The sequence below is a fragment of the Ovis aries genome, chromosome 14 (genome assembly GCF_016772045.2).
Source record: "Ovis aries strain OAR_USU_Benz2616 breed Rambouillet chromosome 14, ARS-UI_Ramb_v3.0, whole genome shotgun sequence".
NCBI classification, from domain to species: domain Eukaryota; kingdom Metazoa; phylum Chordata; class Mammalia; order Artiodactyla; family Bovidae; genus Ovis; species Ovis aries.
In genome coordinates, this window is record NC_056067.1 from 54,385,553 (window position 1) to 54,404,453 (window position 18,901).

Sequence of the window (18,901 nt, forward strand, 5' to 3'; positions counted from 1 at the left end):
TCAGGAAGGGAGACAGGGGTGGAGTTTGAAGGCAGGACTGGGAACCCGCGCACGCACCCATTTCGCCAAGGCACTGTGCCTGTCCCCACCAGAGGGCGCCAGAGGCCGGGCGCCCGGTTTGGGGATGGGGGGGCGCCTCGTCCCGCCCCCCCTTCTCTGCCCCTCCGGTCCCTCCTCCCCGTTCTGGGCCCCACCCGGCTCAGACGGCTCCGGACGGGACCGCGAGCACAGGCCGCTCCGCGGGCGCCTCCAATCCCCGCGGGACCCCCGCCCAGTTCTCCCTGCCCGGTCCTGCAGTCTGCGCGCCCCCTTGGTGAGTGACCCCCAACTGAGGCTGTGGCCTCCCAGCCTCCGCCCGCGGAGCCCTCGAGCCTGTCCTGGCTCTGGATCATTCCCCTGCTCGCCAAAGACCCTCAGTTCCCACCCCAGGCAGTGTGTAGGGGGTCTCTCAGTTCTCCGCAGCCCCTCCGGAAACCTCTCTATCTCCCTCACTGCCCCGACCCCCCAGCGGCCCCTTCACTCTGCAGCAGTGTTCCCCCCTCTCCTCCTCCCTTCCCGCGGCCTTCCTTGGAGTCTCCCTCCATCGCATTCATCCACCTCTGCTCCATTCCTCCTCCCACCCTCAAAGCTCCTCTCCTGCCTCACCAACCCCGCTGCCTGTCCAACCACCCAAAGCGTCCTCGCTAAGATGTCCCCCAGGTCCCTTCCCGGGTAGGACACCGCCCAGGGCCCCCTCCCTCTGCCAACTTCCCAGGTCTGGCTCCAGCCTCTCCTTCACCTTTCTGGCACACCCTCCCTGAATTCTCCCCCTCCCACACACGCACACTTTTTTTTTTTTTAAGCGTGGCAATGATTTTATGGATTTTAACGTATTGGATGTGCAGTTAGTTTGGGTGCTCAAAGTGTCCCATCTTTGGCCAGTGGGAGTCCTGTCGAGCCAGGACTCTGTGCCTGTGACATGCCCCATCCCAGTTTGAGCACTTACCCACTATCTGACCCAGACTCACTTGTTCTTTCCCTGCCTCAGCCCCGGAATTAGCCATTTCTCCCAGAAGCCTCAGTTTCTTTTTTAGTGGAAAATGGCATTTAGAGACCCCAATCTGACCAAAAGTCGGTTCTGTGCAGAGATCAGTAAAATTATAAGCATCCACTTAGACTGATCAAGGCGGGGCAGGGGGAGAAAGCAAGCAAAGACACAAATGAGTGATAATTGAGAATGAAAGGGGGAGGGGGGACATCACTACGGATCCTACAGTGAATGAAAGGCTAGTAAGGGGATGTAGTGAACACAGTCTAGGTGCTGGGGGTGCTGGTTGCTGCTGGGCTGGCAATTCATTCTCTCCCTAACTCCTTAGATCTGGGATAGGAGTGTTGGCTCTGAGGTCAGGTTATCTGGAGTCCCAGCTTGAGCACTTACTAGCAAAGTGATCTCAGGGAAGTTACACTATCTTCTTGAATCTCAATTTCCTTATCAGAAAAGTGGGGGTAATAATAGCCCTACCTTACAAGGTTGTTGTGAAGAGTAAATGAGTTAGAGCAGTTTCTGGCATGCAGTGATCACAAATGTTATTATTCTTGTGAATGATAACATCATGATCTGGGGGGGGGAGGGGGGTGCGGAACCCAGGCAGTATTGAGACTCATTTCTCATCTTTGTGCCCACATGTTCAGCCAATCTGTCCATCCATTTTACAGTTCGAGGTCATGAAACCCACCATCCTCTCTGCCTAAATGCCCTTGTCACTCTTCAGGGAGCAGCTCAGAAGTCAGCCCAGGGGGCTTCCCCTGTGGCTCAGCTAGTAAAGAATCTGCCTACAATGCAGGAGACCTGAGTTCGATCCCTGGGATGGGAAGATCTCCTGGAGAAGGGAACAGCTACCCACTCCAGTATTCTGGCCTGGAGAGTATGAGTGGGAAAAGATTCTACAGGACACAACTAAGATCTGGTACAGCCAAATAAATAATAAACGTGAAAAGAAAAGTCAGCCCAGCCAGAGCTTTCCTAATCCTGTGATTGGTTCACCCTGTCCCCCTCTGGTGCCTACAAGTCCACCACCCAACTTTGCCCAGGCCTTGCTGACTGCTCCGTGCCCCGGTTCTCTCCACACTGGAGGCTCTGGGAGTGTGGGGACTGATCTCTGGTCTATTTTTGGATCCATACCTCTTGACACAGTGAAAATTGCCGAATAATGGAAGGGGTGGGCACAGAGAAAGAAAAAGACGGAGGAATCCTTTTCTTCGGATCAGTTTCTGCCTCTTTCCCCTTGTTTATCTCTTGGGCTTCCACCACCAATCTCGCTTCTTCCAGCATGCCATTGTCTCTCTCTCTCTCTCTTCCTCCAGCTGGAATAATCACCTTCTTCCTCCTTCAGCTGTCAGCTCCTGCCATCCACCCTCAGTGCTCTCAGAAGCTCTCCCCCCCAACCCATCCCACCAGCCTTCTCCATCGATTCTACCTTCTGGCTCCCTTTCTTCTCCACCTCCTCCTCCAGGCAGTCCCCCATCAACATCCTCTCCTCCCACAGGTAGCCCTCGCGCTGTGCATCTCCGTCAGAGCTCAGTGGGCAGTGTGGAGCCACCATGTTCAGCTGGCTGAAGCGGGGCGGGGCTCGGGGCCAGCAGCCGGAGGCCATCCGCACGGTGACCTCGGCCCTCAAGGAGCTGTACCGCGAAAAGCTGCTGCCTTTGGAGGAGCACTACCGCTTCGGGACCTTCCATTCTCCGGCCCTGGAGGATGCTGACTTCGACGGCAAGCCCATGGTGCTGGTGGCCGGCCAGTACAGCACGGGCAAGACCAGCTTCATTCAGTACCTGCTGGAGCAGGAGGTGCCCGGCTCCCGGGTGGGGCCTGAGCCCACCACCGACTGCTTCGTGGCTGTCATGCACGGTGACACCGAGGGCACCGTGCCTGGCAATGCCCTCGTCGTTGACCCGGACAAGCCCTTCCGTAAACTCAACCCCTTCGGGAATACCTTCCTCAACAGGTGCGCAGCCAGCAGCCCGGAGGGTCCTCCTGTCCCTGGCCCCCGTCTTTGTCCCATCCCCTCCTGTGTCTCTCTCCTTTTCAGTCCTAATCCCCTTCTCTCTACTAGAGCCTTCCTCTTCTTGCCTTCTCTCGGGGAGCAGTTAAGCCAGTGACACCTGAGTTCTACTCCTGTCTAGCTGGGTGACTTTGGGCAAGCAACGTAACCTCTCTGTTTCTTATCCTCATCTGGAAAATGGGGATAACCACAGTCCTTCCTCCATAGGGCTGTTGTGGGGACTAAATGAATGAAAACATACAAAGTGCTTAGAACAGCACCCCGCACAAAGTAAGTGCTCAGTTAACATCAGCTCTGATTTTTTTTAATAGTTCTTATGCTTTCTCCTAATCTTCCTTTTCTCTTCCAAGATTCTTTCCCTCTCCGAACCTGATTCTCCTCCATGCAAGTCCTGGGTTCCCTTCTCATGTGTCCCCTCGCCTACTTGTCCCTGCATTGACCCCTGACCTTCCCTCTGCCCCAGGTTCATGTGCGCCCAGCTCCCCAATCAGGTCCTGGAGAGCATTAGCATCATCGACACCCCGGGCATCCTGTCGGGGGCCAAGCAGAGAGTGAGCCGTGGTGAGTGAGGCTGGGCTCCTGGGCCTGAGGGAGGAAGGCCCAGGGTCGCTGCTGGGGCTGTGTGAGGCCGGCCCTGAGCTGGCTGCGAAGCTGAGGGGAGCTGGTGGAAGGCTGTGACTCCTCCGAGCTGGCGCGCGCTGAAGGGTGGGGGAGGCGTGTGGACGAACACGTGTGAACCCGCTGCGGCTGCATGTCTGGGCGGGTCCAAAGGATGGAGGGTGAGAGACCAGGAGAGAGGGAGACTCCAAGGTGGACAGAGATTCAGAGGGCGAGGCCGGGATCCAGAGAGAGGATCCGGAGAGGCGGAGACCCAGCGAGAAGGCAGAGCCGGGCGGGGAGGCCCTGCGCCGCTGTCAGCGCCTGGCTGCAGCTCTGGGCCACGGATGCGGCTGAGGAGGGCCCGGGACGGGGAGTCTGGGCAGGGGCCAAGGGCGGCCAGGAATTTATAAACAGCTGTGCAGGGAGAGCGGCGGGGGGAGGGGGTGAATTCCAGCGGGGCCTCTGGGTGAGCCCGGCCCCCACCCCTACCCTGCCTGGCTGTCTCCGCGCCGCCCCCCCCATCCCCACCTCCCCGCATTTCTGTCCCTTCCACCCCTGCCCCGTGAGGCCTCGGAGGCCAGAAACTGGGGCAAAGGGGGTTGCAGTGTGGGTCAGAGGGGACCCGGAGGCGATGGCGAGGAGGCAGGGAGGCTGGGCCTCGTTCGGGCGAGGGCGCGGAGGGTTACCGGTGTCCCTGGCCGCTGCCCAGCTGGAACCCGTCCCCTGGGAGAGAGGCAGGAGACAGCTGCAGAGGAGATCGGGGAGGGGGGAGGTGAGCTGCCAGCCCCATGGGGGAGGCAGGGGGTTGGGGGGGGTCCCTCGGGAGAGAGGGAGGGGGGCGACTCCAAGCCATGGCGGGGGTGCCATGGGGGAGAGAACGGGGGTCTCTTTCTGTGGCCTCGGGAGTGGAGGAAGAGGAGAGTTGTGTCTGTCTGTCTGTCTTGAGGGTGAGTGTGTGTATGAGCGTCTATGCCCATGTGGGTGGCTAGGTGTGACTTTGGGCAGCTCCAAGAGCCTGGGGGCGGGGCGCTTGTGTGATTGTGTGTGACTGTGACTCACCGTGTCTCTGTAGGTAGTTGTATTGTGAAACGTGTGGTTGGTGTGTTGTGCAGGGGAACTTTTATGTGACTGTGTGGATCATTTAGTGTGTGTCTCGGAAGGTGTGTGGGATTCCCAGGCGGCTCAGTGGTACAGAGCCTGCCTGCCAATGCAGGAGATGCGGGTTCGACCCTGGGTCGGGAAGGTCCCCTGGAGGAGGAACCGGCAGCCCACCCCAGTATCCTTGCCTGGAGGATCCCGTGGACAGAGGAGCCTGGCGGATTGCATCCGTGTAACTGTGGGTGTGACTCTGAGGTGTCAGCGCCGTGCTCGTGGTTGTACCTGTGTGTGGCCCTGTAGGACTGAGGTGATTTTGTTAGATAGGGTATAACCGCATGTCTGTATACAATTGTGCTCTTGGGCTGTACAAGTGAGGGGGTGTGTGTGTGCGCATGGGTGTATCTTTTGTGTAACTATATGATTGCATCTCTTGTGTGGTGGGTGTGCTGGTGCGCACAGGCTCCTTGTGTGCCTGCTGTTTGTTACTTTGTGTGGCTCTCAAACATCTTTGCCATTGTGTGACCCTGGTTGTCTGTGTAGGTTCCAGATTGCTGGCAAGGGTGTGTGCGAGGGTCTGCACCTTGTAGTGTGACTCAGTTGGTGTCCAGGTGTCTGCGTGCTCTAGGCTGCACAAGCTTGTATGAGCACGTGTGTGTGCATTGATGAAGCATGTGGCCTCTGTGTAGAATATCTGAATGTGCACGCGTGTGATTGTGGCAGAGTGGAGCCTTCTGGCGGGGTTCCAATCTGGCCTCTGCTCCTTCTACACTGAGACATTGCCCGAACCACTTAACTTCTCCGTGCCTTAGTTTTCTCACCTGTAAAATGGGAACATGATAGTCTCACGCCATACCTTGCTGATTTCCCCAGTGGTCCAGTGGTTAGGACTCCATGCTTCCATCGCAGGGGTGCGGGTTCAACCCCAACGGGGGGTCAAGATCCTGTAGCCTGCATGCCACGTGGCGAGGCCAAAAAAAAAGGAGTCAAAGTGTATGAGGCACTTAGGGCAGTGTGCGGCCCCCAGGAGGAGCTAGCAAAGGTCCCGTGATGACTGCTTTTCCTCTGTGAGGCTGTCATTCTGCACCTGGGGTGTCTGCCTGCCACGTCTCCCATTCCCATGCTGACTCAACCTCCCTCCCTCTCTCCCTGCGTGAGACACACTTTCCAAATCTGGACGTGCGTGTGTGTGTGTGTGTGTGTGTGTGCATGTGTGTGTAAACATTGGGGACAGGAGGGGCCCTAGCTTTGGTCCCTCTGTTGACCTGGCCCTCCCTCCCCCCAAAACAGCGTCCGCCACCCCATCCCATCCCGTCCAGTTCCCTGTGGCTACAGGAACCTACTTCTGCTTCAGGCAGGATGGGCCCAGCACCAGCTCCCCAGCAGAGCGTGGAGACCCCCAGGGTTGCGGCTCTGTGCTTCTGTGTCTGGAGCAAATGAACCAGTGGATTCCTTAACCACTCTGTTCCTCAGTTTCCCCTTTTGGAAAATAGGGGTCCTAAGAGTGCCTGTCTGCTGGAGTCATTCTGAAGATTCGATGAGTTGAATCGGGGAGGGCATGAGGTGACTTCTGGTGAATCAGCGATGGCTCTCTGTCCCTCCAGTTAACTCCTCACCCCCCAGATCACCACTCAGAGTTTCCTCCTCCGGGAAGCCCTCCCTGACCACCCAGCCTGGGTGGTCAGGCGCCCCCCGCCCCCGAGCTCCTGCGGCTCCCCACGTTTTCCCATCCCAGCCTGACCACTCTGAATGGTAAGCCCAGTAAAGACAGAACTGGGGCTGTCTGAGCCACCCTGTGTGCCCAGCACAGAGCAGGCTGTTCTGAGGGCGGCTCCTGGACGGCTCCACCGCAGTGTCTCGCGGGCGTCATGAGGAACTCTTGTGGATTGCTCACCGTGTGCCTAGCTTCGTGGGTTTTTTTGGTTTAATGTTTCTTTGTTCGTTTGGTGGCATCGGGTCTTCGCTGCAGCAGGTGGGCTCCAGAGTGTGCAGCTCAGTGGCTGCAGTGCGTGGGCATTTAGTTCCACAACGTGTGGGATCTTAGTTCCCCCACTAGGGATCGAACCTGGGTCCCCTGCTTTGCATGGTAAATTCTTAACCACTGGACCACCAGGGAAGTCCTTGTTTGTTTGTTTGTTTGTTTTTTAAAGTTTTATTGTATAATTTACATGCCTAAAGCGCACGCCTTTTAAGTGTGTAGTTCAGAGCCAGGCACTGTTTAAGCTCTTCATACAGCTTAGCTCATGTGTATTCTTTCCATCTTCACACAGTCCCAGGAGGTAGGTTCTATGACTTTACCAAAGAGGAAACAGGTTCAGAGAGATTACTTGCTTCCTTAAGGTCACCTAGCTGATGGAAGCAGAGTCGGCATTCAAACCCAGGCCGTCCCGACTGCCGAGTCAGGGGGTCTCAACGGCTCCTCTCTGCTCCCCCAGGCATTGCTTGCTGCTGAATGAATGAGTGAGCGAAGAAATGCACAGTGAAAGGAATGAATGAATGGGGCCCAGAAGCCAGCTGTTGGTAGGATAGGTGCCCTATGAAGGCAAGGACTTTGTATGTTCTCTGTGGGATCCCCAGTGTCCAGGACAGGGCCCAGCACACAGGAGACTCTCGGTAATTTATTGTTAATAAATTTAGAATATTTAACATCTGCTATGGCAAGACTCTAACAAAGGCCCAAGTAAAATTTTCAGTTGCTGGATGGTAGGGTGATCAAACACTTCTGGGGAGGAGTTGGGGTTGATGGTGGCATCTGGGGGACTCGGAGGTCCATAGAAGCATAAGGAGTCTATTAGTAAACATTTCAGTGTTTTAATAAGGGGACCGATGCAAGCTGCTAATATTTGCCCAAAGAATGAATGGAAAGGTGAGGGGAGTGATTGTCCTCCGTAGTCGGATGGCTAGAGGGCCAGAGTGATGGGGAAACTCTGGAGGCTGGGGGCCTGGACCTATTTCCCACAGATAAAATTTTCAGTGGTTAACAACCTGAACATCTGTACAGTCCAGTTTGAGCCCAAAGCAATGAATGTGTCCCAGTGGCTGAAGGCTGGGGGCTGACCTCTTCTTTGGGGGACTGGAGCTCCTGTGACTCAGCGGTAAAGAATCCGCCAGCAGTGCAGGAGATGCAAGGGACGGTTGGATCCCTGGGTGGGGAAGATCCCCTGGAGGAGGAGGGCATGGCAACCCACTCTAGTATTCTTGCCTGGAGAATCCCATAGACAGAGGAGCCTAGGGGGCTACAGAGTCTGGGTCGCAGAGTCGGACATGACTGAAGTGAGCACGCAGGCACACGCCCCTGTACCACCCTTCCCCTGCAGGCTACGACTTCCCAGCTGTGCTGCGCTGGTTCGCGGAGCGCGTGGACCTCATCATACTGCTCTTTGATGCTCACAAGCTGGAGATCTCTGACGAGTTCTCGGAGGCCATCGAAGCCCTGCGAGGCCATGAAGACAAGATCCGCGTGGTGCTCAACAAGGCCGACATGGTGGAGACGCAGCAGCTGATGCGTGTCTACGGGGCGCTCATGTGGGCGCTGGGCAAGGTGGTGGGCACGCCTGAGGTGCTGCGCGTCTATATCGGCTCCTTCTGGTCCCAGCCCCTGCTGGTACCTGACAACCGGCGCCTCTTCGAGCTGGAGGAACAAGACCTTTTCCGCGACATCCAGGGCCTGCCGCGCCACGCGGCGCTGCGCAAGCTCAATGATCTGGTGAAGAGAGCCCGGCTGGTGCGGGTGAGCAGTGATGGGGGATGGGGAGGCAGCAGCCGCTCTTGCCTTTCCTCTGAGCCTCCTCTACTTGGCTGCTGGTCCCTGATCTGGCATCAGCTATCTGATGAATTAGTTCACTAATCTGAGAAAGTTCTACTGTTGTGCCTGGCCCTCTGCCAGGTGGTACTGGGAAGGGAGCTCTGACCACAGCAGTCCAGGGGAGAAGACCATTTCATCCCCAGAGTTACCATCCAGCATGGTCAAGGCTGAGAACTTGGGGGCCCAGGAGAAATCCTGGAGAACTTCTTGGAGGAAAGGGCATCTGAGCTGCAAACTGGAGGATTATGAGGATGAGGAGGGGAAAGGATTCTAGAAAATGGGGCCAGCAAGTGCATGGACTGGCGATGAGAACATGGCCAGTTCAAGGAAGAGGGGAAATGCCAGTGTTGAAGCCAGTGTAGGTGGTGGGAGTAACTGCATCTGAGGGGTGGGGGTGGACTGGGGTGGGCTGGGTAAGAGTCAGATCACCCGGGACTGTGGTCTGGAACCTGTGCTTTGTCCCAAGGGCACTGGGGAGCCATGGAAGGACTCAGGGTAGGGGAGGGACAGAGTCAGACCCTCCCTGCCTTCTGGAGGGTGGATTCAAGGGCAGTAAGACTGGGTTCCCAGACTAGGGAGGAGGCTGGGGGACCGAGGAACAAGGAGGAGCCTGGATCATCAGGACATAGCCTTGGGGAAGGGGAGGGGAGCACTGATTTAAGAGCGTTTCTGGAGGCCGAATGGTCTCACAGCGGGGAGGCTGCCAGCCAGGCTGGAGGTGGGGCAGGAAGCTGAGCAGGCAAGGAGGCCTGGAAGGTTATGGGGGGTGGAGGAGCCTGAGGTGTTGATTTACGGAGCAGCAGAGGGGGTGAGTCAGAGCCCCCACCCCCCACCCCAGGAATCCTCCTTAGGAGGGAGCGGCCCAGTGCGGTCAGCTCCTGAAGCCTCCAGAAAACACCTTTCGCTCCTCTGCCCATGCCCTGGACTGTCTCTGTCTCTGTCTGCTGCTAAGTCGCTTCAGTCGTGTCCGACTCCGTGCGACCCCATAGACGGCAGCCTACCAGGCTCCCCCGTCCCTGGGATTCTCCAGGCAAGTTCTCTCTCTAGATCTCCTCATTTCTACCTCTTTCTGTTTTTTTCTCTTATTCTTTTTTCCCTCATCATTCTCTTTTCTCTTTTTCTCCTCTCTCCATCCTCTCCCTCCCTCGGTCTCTGCCTGGTTCACCCGCTTCCCGCACGGACCCGGTCCCACAGGCCCCTCGGGGAAGCTGCTCCCGCAGCAGCAGGAGCTGGAACCCCAGGGTCCGTGGGACCGAGGGGCAGGGTGGAGCCGGACACCTGGTGCCCCCACCACGCAGGAGGCGGCTCCGGAAACCCAGACAAACCCCGGAGTCCCGGACCCGCGCCCAGGCTCAGCCCGCCCACCCACCTTATCTCTTCCTGGCACCTTCCCCCGCTTCCTCTCTGGAAAAGCCATTAGCGCCCCCCCTCCTCGTGTCTTCTGGGCTCCAGAAGAGCGGCCCTTAGGCCCCGCCCCCTCTCCCCATTGGCCCGCTCTCGCAGGCCCCACCCACCCGCCTGGCCACACCCCTGCCCCAATTGGTCCCCTCAGACCTACCCCCTTGGCACCCACGCCTCCCCCCTTGCTCTTGCAGCTCCTCTATGGCCCCCCAGTGCCCCTCAAGATACGGGGTCTACTGTGACCAAGCCTCGGTGCCCTTCCCCTGCCCTGTGTTACCCGCTCATCCCCAACTTGGGATTCTGCCACACCTGGCCCAGCCATCAAACAACAGCCCACACGATTCACCTCCCCACATGCTTTCCCCCGACAGTACAAAGCCTCTCCTCACTCTTGGTAACTACCCCTCTATGCCTCAGTTTCCCTGTCTGTAACGACTTAGGATGTGGGTGAGCCCTCTGGCTCTGCCCTTTGCTTGAAGCGACAGCTGCTGTTAGAAGGGGCGATTTCCATAGACTGTGTGATGCTTGAGCACAGGTCAAGACCCTTGATGGGCAGGGTCTTGGGAGGTTCTAATTCTAAAGAGGCCAGGGTGCCCTGAGCCTTCCTACAGAGCTCTCTGAGGCAGCTCAGTAGCTTTCATTCCACAGTGACTGAGGGCCGACACTGGGCTCCTGTACTGTTCTAAACCCTGGGGATGCCACAGGAAACAGAAGCAGATAGTTTCTTTTCTTGTAGAACTGCTTTTTAATGGGGAAGTGAGTATTAAACAAATTCAGCCCCGATACACTGAATGTGAAGAAACATGAAGCAGAGGAGAGACTGGTGGCTATTTAAGGGACTAGGGTCATCAAGGAGGGTCTCCTGGAGGAGGTGATTCTCGAGCAGAGAACTAAAGGAGGGGAAGGGGTGAGCAGAGTGGAGAGATGAGGGAAACTGTACCCAGGCAGAGGGGACAGCAAGTGCAAAGGCCCTGAAACCAGGACATGCTTGAATATGGAGCCCAGGAGGAGACAGGATGGTGAAAGGATATGAGGATTCAAAGCCAGTCAAGATGTCACCAGAATGTTTAGCATTCTAAACCTATGACTCACTAAAAGGAATTTTTAATGAATGTTTTTAACTGAACATTTAAGACCATCTCATGGGAAGGCACTCATGTACTGTCAAAGGTGCCCCCTCCCACCCCTGACTCCGACAGCCCTCAGGTTCTCTTTCCCGCAGACAACCCGCAGGAATAGTTTCTTCTATCTTTTTCCAGATACATTCTATTTTTACTTAAGCATATCCATTTAATTATTGAGCTTCCTGTTTAAAAATAGGGCTTCCCTGGTGGCTCAGATGCCAAAGAATCTGCCTGCAATGCGGGAGACCTGGGTTCCATCCCTGGGTCAGGAAGATCCCCTGGAGGAGGGCATGGCAACCCACTCCAGTATTCTTGCCTGGAGAATCCCATGGACAGAGGAGCCCAGCGGGCTACAGTTCATGGGGTCACAGAGTCGGACACAACTGAGCAACTAAGCACAGCACATTTAAAAACAGGACGTATGAATGCTGGTTTTCTCTCCTCGTTTACTTTTTGATAACATATGAGATTGTGGCTCAGAGGTTCTCAAGTTCACTGGTTTACTTCCCAAATATTTCTTGAGTCTTTTCTCTGCACACTGTGCCAGCGCTGGGGACAGAGGAGACAGAAAAGGTCCCAGCCCTCCTGGAGCGCACATTAGGATGAAAGAACACAGACTAAGAATGACAGATTGCGATAAGTGCTGTGAATGAAACAATGAAAGTAAAGATAGAGAGAAATTGGATGGTGGTGCTTGGGGCATCTGCTTCCCACAGGATGGTCTCTGTGAGGAGGTGACATCAGAAGGAAGCTGAAGGGTGGGATTTCCCTGGTGGCCCGGCTGTTAAGCCTCTGCCTTCCAGTGCAGGGGGCATGAGCTCAACCCCTGGTTGGGGAACTAAGAACTAAGATCCACATGTAGCCTGGTACAGCCAAAAAAGAAGAGGGAAGCTGAAGGACTCAGTTGTTGGAAGACCAGGGCGGAATTCCAGGCAGAGGGTAGCATGTGCAAAGGCCTTGATGTAGGAGAGTTTTGCAGGCTGATTTAATTAAAAAAAAAAAAAAGAAAGGAAGGCTGTTGAGGAAGCTTGAGCAGATAGGGGCAGGGGGCAAGGCATGTCGGGCAGGGGGCAAGGCATGTCGAGCCGTGCTTCTCAAACCTTTCCATCTCAGGACCTCATTACACTCTTAAACATTATTGAAGACCCCAAAGAGTTTGTATGTACACAGATTAGATCTTTCTATATTAACCGTATTAGGAAACTGAGGGAATTCCCTGGTGGTCCAGAGGTTAACACTTGAGGCTTTCACTGCCATGACCTGAGTTCAGTCCCTGGTTAAGATCCCACAAGCCTCGTGGCGCAGCCCCAAAAGGAAAAAGTTAAAACTAAGAAACGTTGCACTTTCTCTCATAATATTAATTAACCAGCAATACTTATATCAGCCTCACCATGAGGCTTGTAGGATCTTACTTCCCCGACCAGGGATTGAACCTGAGCCCTTGGCAGTGAAAGTGTAGAGTCCTAACCACTGGATCACTGGGGATTCCCAAACAATACTTACATACTTAATAGTAGATAACAATTGATTATAAATGTTATCAATACATTGTTGATCATGCCAATATATATTAACAGATATTGATAGTCTTATCAAATCATTTAAAATAGCAAGAAAAACCTATTGCCTGTTAACCTAAGTAACAGATGTTTTGGGCTTCCCTGGTGGCTGAGATGATAAAGAATCTGCCTGCAATGCAGGAGACCTGGGTTTGATCTCTGGGTTGGGAAGAACCCCTGTAGAAGGAAATGGCAACCCACTCCAGTATTCTTGCCTGGAGAATCCCATGGACAGAGGAGCCTGGTGGGCTACAGCCCATAGGAGTCCACAGAGTCGGACACGACTGAGCGACTAAGCACAGAAACACACAACAGATGTTTTATGAAAATTAACTGTTTTCCAAAACCCTCCAAAAAACAATGTAGAGAGGACAGTGGCCCTGTTTTGCATGTTTGCAAATCTCTTTAATGTCTGGCTTCAAAGGTGACATCTGGATTCGAACATCTGTTTCTACATTCAGGTAGTTGCAGTATCTTTTAGCCTTTAAAAATTCCACAAATCACTCAGGAGGGAATGAAGGTAAAAAAGACAAATAGCCCCTCAGCATTCTTGTGAAAGCAGTTTTGAGTGTGCAACCCCCTTAAAGAGTCTTGGGGACCCCCTGGGGATTCCCTGGACCACACTTGGAGAATGGCTGCCATAAGGCCTTGGCGGCTGTGGGAGGAATTTTGCATTTGGATAAGAAGCAAATTGAAACTTGGGAGCAGTGTCTCATGGTCTGGCACTTGTTCCTAAAAAAAAAAAACAAAAAACAAAAGTCTCCAGCTGCTGCTTCATGGGGAAAGGATGGAAGGGGCCAGAGGGTGAGCCAGGAGTCCAGTGGGGTGACAGGTGTGTTCCCCACCAGGCAAGAGATGGTGAGGTGGAGAGAAATGGAAAAGTGGGAGAGAGTTCAAAGGAACGGCTGATGAAGTGGATGTGACCAGTGAGAAGGGAGGATCAAATCAGGAGTAATTTCCAGATCTCTGGGCTCCACTGGGCAGGCAGAGGTGGGGGGCGGGTGCCATTTGCCTCCAGAGATGGGCACAGCTGAGGGTGACCCGGCCGGGCGGGGCCTGAATTCCACCGCGGGTGTCCCCGAGATGGAGCTGTCCAGGAATGTTGACAAGGCAATCGGCTCTGAGTCGAGCTCCAGGGAGAGGCCGAGGCTGGTATGTCGACTTGGCAGTGGACGTGGAGGGATGTTGAAGCCACGGGAGGGGCCGAGATGACCTAGAGGAGAGGGGAGAGCCCCTGTACCCACAGCAGCAGCAGCTCACCTGTAACTGTTAGAAATTCACACTCTCAGGCCCCACGCCGGACCTGGTGACTCGGAAACTCCAGCCAACCCATGTTTTAAGGAGCCTCCCAGGTGACAGAGGCAGGCTCAGGCAAGAACTCACCTCCCTACAGGTTCACGCCTACATCATCAGCTACCTGAAGAAGGAGATGCCCTCCGTGTTTGGGAAGGAGAACAAGAAGAAGCAGCTGATCCTCAAGCTGCCTGTCATCTTCGCCAAGATTCAGTTGGAGCATCACATATCTCCCGGCGACTTCCCAGACTGCCAGAAGATGCAGGTGGGTGGACGCCCAGGAGGGATGGGCAAGGGGTGATGGGAAGGCCAACTTCTGTAGGCTGAGGATGGGGCCTCGAAAACTAGAGGGATGGATGGCAGGTTCCTGAAAGCACCTCCCACAAATGGTTCCGTGAGAGTATGGTTGTGTGAGTTAGGATAAGGGAGTGAAGAGAAATCCCAAAGTAATGGTGGCCTAATTAGGATAGAAGTTTATTTCTCTCCTTCATAAGTATCCTGGAAGATGGTCCAGGGCTGGTTTTGTGCTTTACAGAACTAGTTCTTTTCTGTCCATGCCTGGCCTATTCTCCTCCATGCCTAGCCTCCAGGCCCAAGAACTCCTCATGGTACAAAATGGCTATGGAAACTCCAGCCATTGTGTCTGCATTCCAGCCAGCAAGAAGTGGGGGAGGGGGGAGTTAATGGTACAGGCTCTCTAAGAACACTTTTTAGAGGCGTGCCGTCCAATACTGCTATGATGATGGAAATGTTCTATGCTGTGCTGTCCAATGTAGTAGGCACCTGCCACATTAAACCTGAAATTTTAGGTTTTAACTAATTTAAATAACCATACGTGGCTACTGTATTGAACAGGGTAATTCTATAGTTGCAAGCGCCACTTGTGCTGACTTCCAGTTGGCCAGAACGTAGTCACATGGCCACAGTGCTGCAAGGGAAGCTAGAAGTGTAGTTTTTCCTCTAGGTGCCTAGGTAACATTTGGGGATTCTATACTGAGGAGGAAGGGAAGATGGATATTGGGGGATCACTGAAGGCTCCTCCCATTTTCAGGCCTAGGCTTAACCAGTGACATGGAAAGCACTGGGTCTGAGGGTGGCAGCCTGGGGTACATGAAGAGCCACTGGAGGTGGGCTGGGGTAGGAGCAACCAGTGGGCATGGGGACAGAGGTCCGAGCTCAGGCATGGAGGTGAGGACTAGCCCCTTCCCCAGGCTCTGCTTTGAGGCTGTGTTGGGGTGATACTCAAGCCTGTGACCTTTGGGTCTCCGATGTTTCTACTCCAAGACTGAGGAATTATAGTACAGTGAAATTCCTCTTGGCCACTGACTAGCTCCGTGAACCTGTGCAAGGCACTCACCTTTCTTGAGCCTCACTTTCTTCACCTTGAAAATGGGCATCATCCTGATTGTATCTACCCTGAATGCTGAATTGACTGGTGTTAGTGGTGGCTCAGATGGTAAAGCGTGTCTACAATATGGGAGACCCGGGTTCAGTCCCTGGGTTGGGAAGATCCCTGGAGAAGGAATGGCAACCCATTCCAGTACTATTGCCAGTACTAATCCCATGGACGGAAGAGCCTGGTAGGCTACAGTCCATGGGGTCGCAGAGAGTCCGACACGACTGAGCGACTTCACTTTCACTTTCAGTGACTTCCTTAGGACAGGCTAAGGCTAAGGACAGGCTTCCTTAGGCTGTCTTGTGCATTGCAGCCCCCTGTGCTTAGCAGCATCCCTGGGCTCTACTCACTAGATGTTAGTAGCACTCCCAAATTACGGCAATCAAAAACATCTCCAGATATTGCCCACTGTCCCCTGGGGGATACCAGCATCCCTGGCCGAGAGCCACTGGACTTGATAAAGAGGAGCTGTGAAGATTACGCTGACGTTTACTGAGCACTTGATCCAGATAAACTCATTTAGACTTTGCCACCTCCCAATGAGGGGAGTGCTAGTTCTCAACCTGTTTTACAAATCTGAAAACTGACAGGGAAACCAGAGAGGTGAAGTCACTTTCCTGAGGGTGCACAGCTCCCAGGTGACAGCTGGGTTGGAACCTGGGCAGTCTGGCCTTGGAGTCCTCCTCCCTCACAACCATCACACCCCTGTCACCTTTCTGTTATGATTTTTTTTCGGGCTGGGCTGGGCCTTCGTTGCCGCTCAGGCTTTTCTCTGGTTGTGGCGAGCGGGCTTCTCCCTGCGGTGGCTTCTCTCGTCTCGGAGCACAGGCTCTGGGGCGTGTTGGCGTCAGCAGTTGCGGCACCTGGGCTCAGTAGTTGCGGTTCTCAGTCTCTAGAGCACAGGCCCAGCAGCGTGGCACTCGGGCTTAGGTGCTCCAAGGCACGTGGGATCATCTCAGATCAGGGATCAAACCCGTGACTCCGGCATTGGCAGACAGATTCTTTACCACTGAGCCCACCGGCGAAGCCCCCACACCCTTGCCTCTTTATGGTCTCACGATCTTGATGCCTTGGCTGTGGGAATTTAACGTGGCGCCAGAACGTGGATTAGTCTTTGCAGCGACTGTCCTGGTGCAGCTGGCTTAGCAATGGCGCATGTGAGAAGCAGGGTGATCACAGACTCCGCCCAGCAGCGGCTCAGCTCTTGCACCAGATGACTTCTTGCCTGGGGCCAGGATTGGGGGTGGGGTGGGGTGGTGGGGCCCGTCCCAGGATCTCCTGATGACTTGTCCATCCCAAACCTAACCACCAAATAGGGAGCAAGCCGCTTAGCCCTTTCTGTGTGGTGGGGTAACAGAGCCAGCAGGGTGGCAGGAATTGCATTTTCTTAACTTGCATGATGGTCGGGGGTGCTGTAGCGGGCGGGCAAGGCTGAGGGCTGCGCTCTGGTAAAGTTCACGTCACCATGTTGAAATCCTCCTCCCCTGGCTGACGGACGGCTGCTGCTCTGACTCAGAGGTCCCTGTTCTCCCTTCTGTCCAGTGAGTCACGGGGCAGTGGGAGCTTGCTGCCAAGTCTGTACTGAGTGGTGGGTACCCAGGTGAATTGGGGTGTTCCCCCATAATCAGATACTTCTGCCCATCTCCATCAAGAGCTGGCCAAGTGTCCTGGAGCCAGCATGGGCCTGGGGGGCCTGGGGATGGTGCCTCCTGACTTCTCTGTGTCCCCCCCCCACCCAACCTCCCTGTAACCAGGAGCTGCTGATGGCTCACGACTTCACCAAGTTCCACTCGTTGAAGCCGAAGCTGCTGGAGGCCCTGGATGAGATGCTGACCCACGACATTGCCAAGCTCATGCCCCTGCTCCGGCAGGAGGAGCTGGAGAGCACGGATGTGGGTGTGCAGGGGGGCGCTTTCGAGGGCACCCACATGGGTCCCTTTGTGGAGCGGGGGCCCGACGAGGCCCTGGAGGACGGCGAGGAGGGCTCGGATGACGACGCCGAGTGGGTGGTGACCAAGGACAAGTCCAAGTACGACGAGATCTTCTACAACCTGGCGCCGGCCGACGGCAAGCTGAGCGGCACCAAGGTCAAGACCTGGATGGTGGGCACCAAGCTCCCCAACTCCGTGCTGGGTCGCATCTGGAAGCTGAGCGATGTCGACCGCGACGGCATGCTGGACGACGAGGAGTTCGCCCTGGCCAGCCACCTCATCGAGGCCAAGCTCGAGGGCCACGGGCTGCCCACCAACCTGCCCCGCCGCCTGGTGCCACCCTCCAAGCGGCGCCACAAGGGCTCGGCCGAGTGAGCCAGCCCCCCTGCCCCTCCCTCGCCTGCCCGTTCTCCCTCCCTCTTGCCCTGCTGTGGCTCCCCAGCTCCGGATGGCTGCACACACATCTCCACCCCCGGCCCACAACCGCGCTCCCTGCCCACTCTCCCAGCTGTAAGGATGGGGGTCCCTCTGCCCCCACTCCCCACCGTCAAACAGTGGGGACCAGGGGAGGGGCAAGGCTGCTCTGCCCACCCTCCACACCTCTACGCTCACGTTACACTTAGCACATCATTCCGACACTAACACACAGAAGCACCCATGCGTGCCTCATTCATTCACGTATTTATTGAGCACCTTCTATGTTCAGGGCTCCTTCTAGACACTGGGGAGTAAAACAGACACATTTGTCTGCGGCTCTCATGGAGCTGACATTCTCAGGAGAGAGCACGCCCAAGGGTCACTCACACTCAGACATACACCCAGCCCCAACCAGTCTGATCCCTGGTTCTGAGCGAGACCCCTCGCCTATCCCCGTAAGTGAGCCGCCGCTTGGTTGAAATGACTAACACAGGGGCCCCACCGCCCCACTTCCTCTTGCCATGAGGGCAAGGCCCCTCCACCCCATCGGGTCCTCAGGCCTAGGGACCACCAGGGGCTCAGAGCTGGGAGATGCAACCTCCTACTCCCTCCGCGGGGTCCCTCTTAGCCCCGCCCCCCAGTTCCGGCCACACCCCTTTCTTGACTAAGGATCCTCGGTGGACGAAAAGCCCCCTCCACGCCTGCTCCTCCTAGACCGGCGCACACTCTGAGGCCTGTCCTCCACGGCTCACCTGCTCTGGACTGAAAGCCTGGCCTGCTACCCGCCCCACCCTCCCGCACCCCAGGCTCCCCACAAGTGATGATCTGCATTTTAGACGGCGGGGGGCACGGCCTCTCCGCCCACAGTCCATATTTAAGTGGAGCCCCTGCCAGATAGGAAAGCCCCAGGACGTCATTTTAGTCCCCTTTTCAGGGACGTCGTGGGGGGAAGGGTTCTTGGTGCTACAGCCCTCCCTCCCCTCCCCTAAAAGGAACTCTCACCCCCCACTACACACCTTTCCCTGCCTCCACCACACATTAGTGCTTGACCCTGGTGGAGGAGCCCACGGAAAAGATGGGGGGAAGAGCGAAATAGATGGGGATGACGCCCCCTCCAGGGAGCTCGCTGGGATTTCCACGCCCATCACCCCTCACCCCGTGCCCCGGAGGGGACTGTGAACGGAATAACGTTCCCAGAGTGCAAATAAAGCCAAGGCTTCTTTCCCAGTGCGAGTCTGG

General features: G+C 55.6%; 1 protein-coding gene across 1 annotated transcript; it reads left to right on the plus strand.

Moving 5' to 3' along the window:
* The first annotated feature begins 201 nt into the window (after nt 1-201).
* EHD2 (EH domain containing 2) lies at nt 202-18,889 on the plus strand. The gene is made up of 6 exons (XM_027978543.2): nt 202-313; nt 2,526-2,984; nt 3,505-3,602; nt 8,054-8,466; nt 14,019-14,183; nt 17,069-18,889. Exons 2-6 carry the CDS (start codon nt 2,581-2,583, stop codon nt 17,618-17,620), a joined length of 1,632 nt encoding a protein of 543 aa, XP_027834344.1. The 5' UTR covers nt 202-313; nt 2,526-2,580; the 3' UTR covers nt 17,621-18,889.
* The last annotated feature ends 12 nt before the right edge of the window (nt 18,890-18,901 follow it).

Coding starts and splice junctions, on each gene's coding strand:
- EHD2 (XM_027978543.2), top strand. CDS start 2,581: ATGTTCAGCTGGCTGAAGCGGGGCGGGGCTCGGGGCCAGCAGCCGGAG. Junction 2,985..3,504: donor GGGAATACCTTCCTCAACAG/GTGCGCAGCCAG, acceptor CCTCTGCCCCAG/GTTCATGTGCGCCCAGCTCC. Junction 3,603..8,053: donor CAAGCAGAGAGTGAGCCGTG/GTGAGTGAGGCT, acceptor CTTCCCCTGCAG/GCTACGACTTCCCAGCTGTG.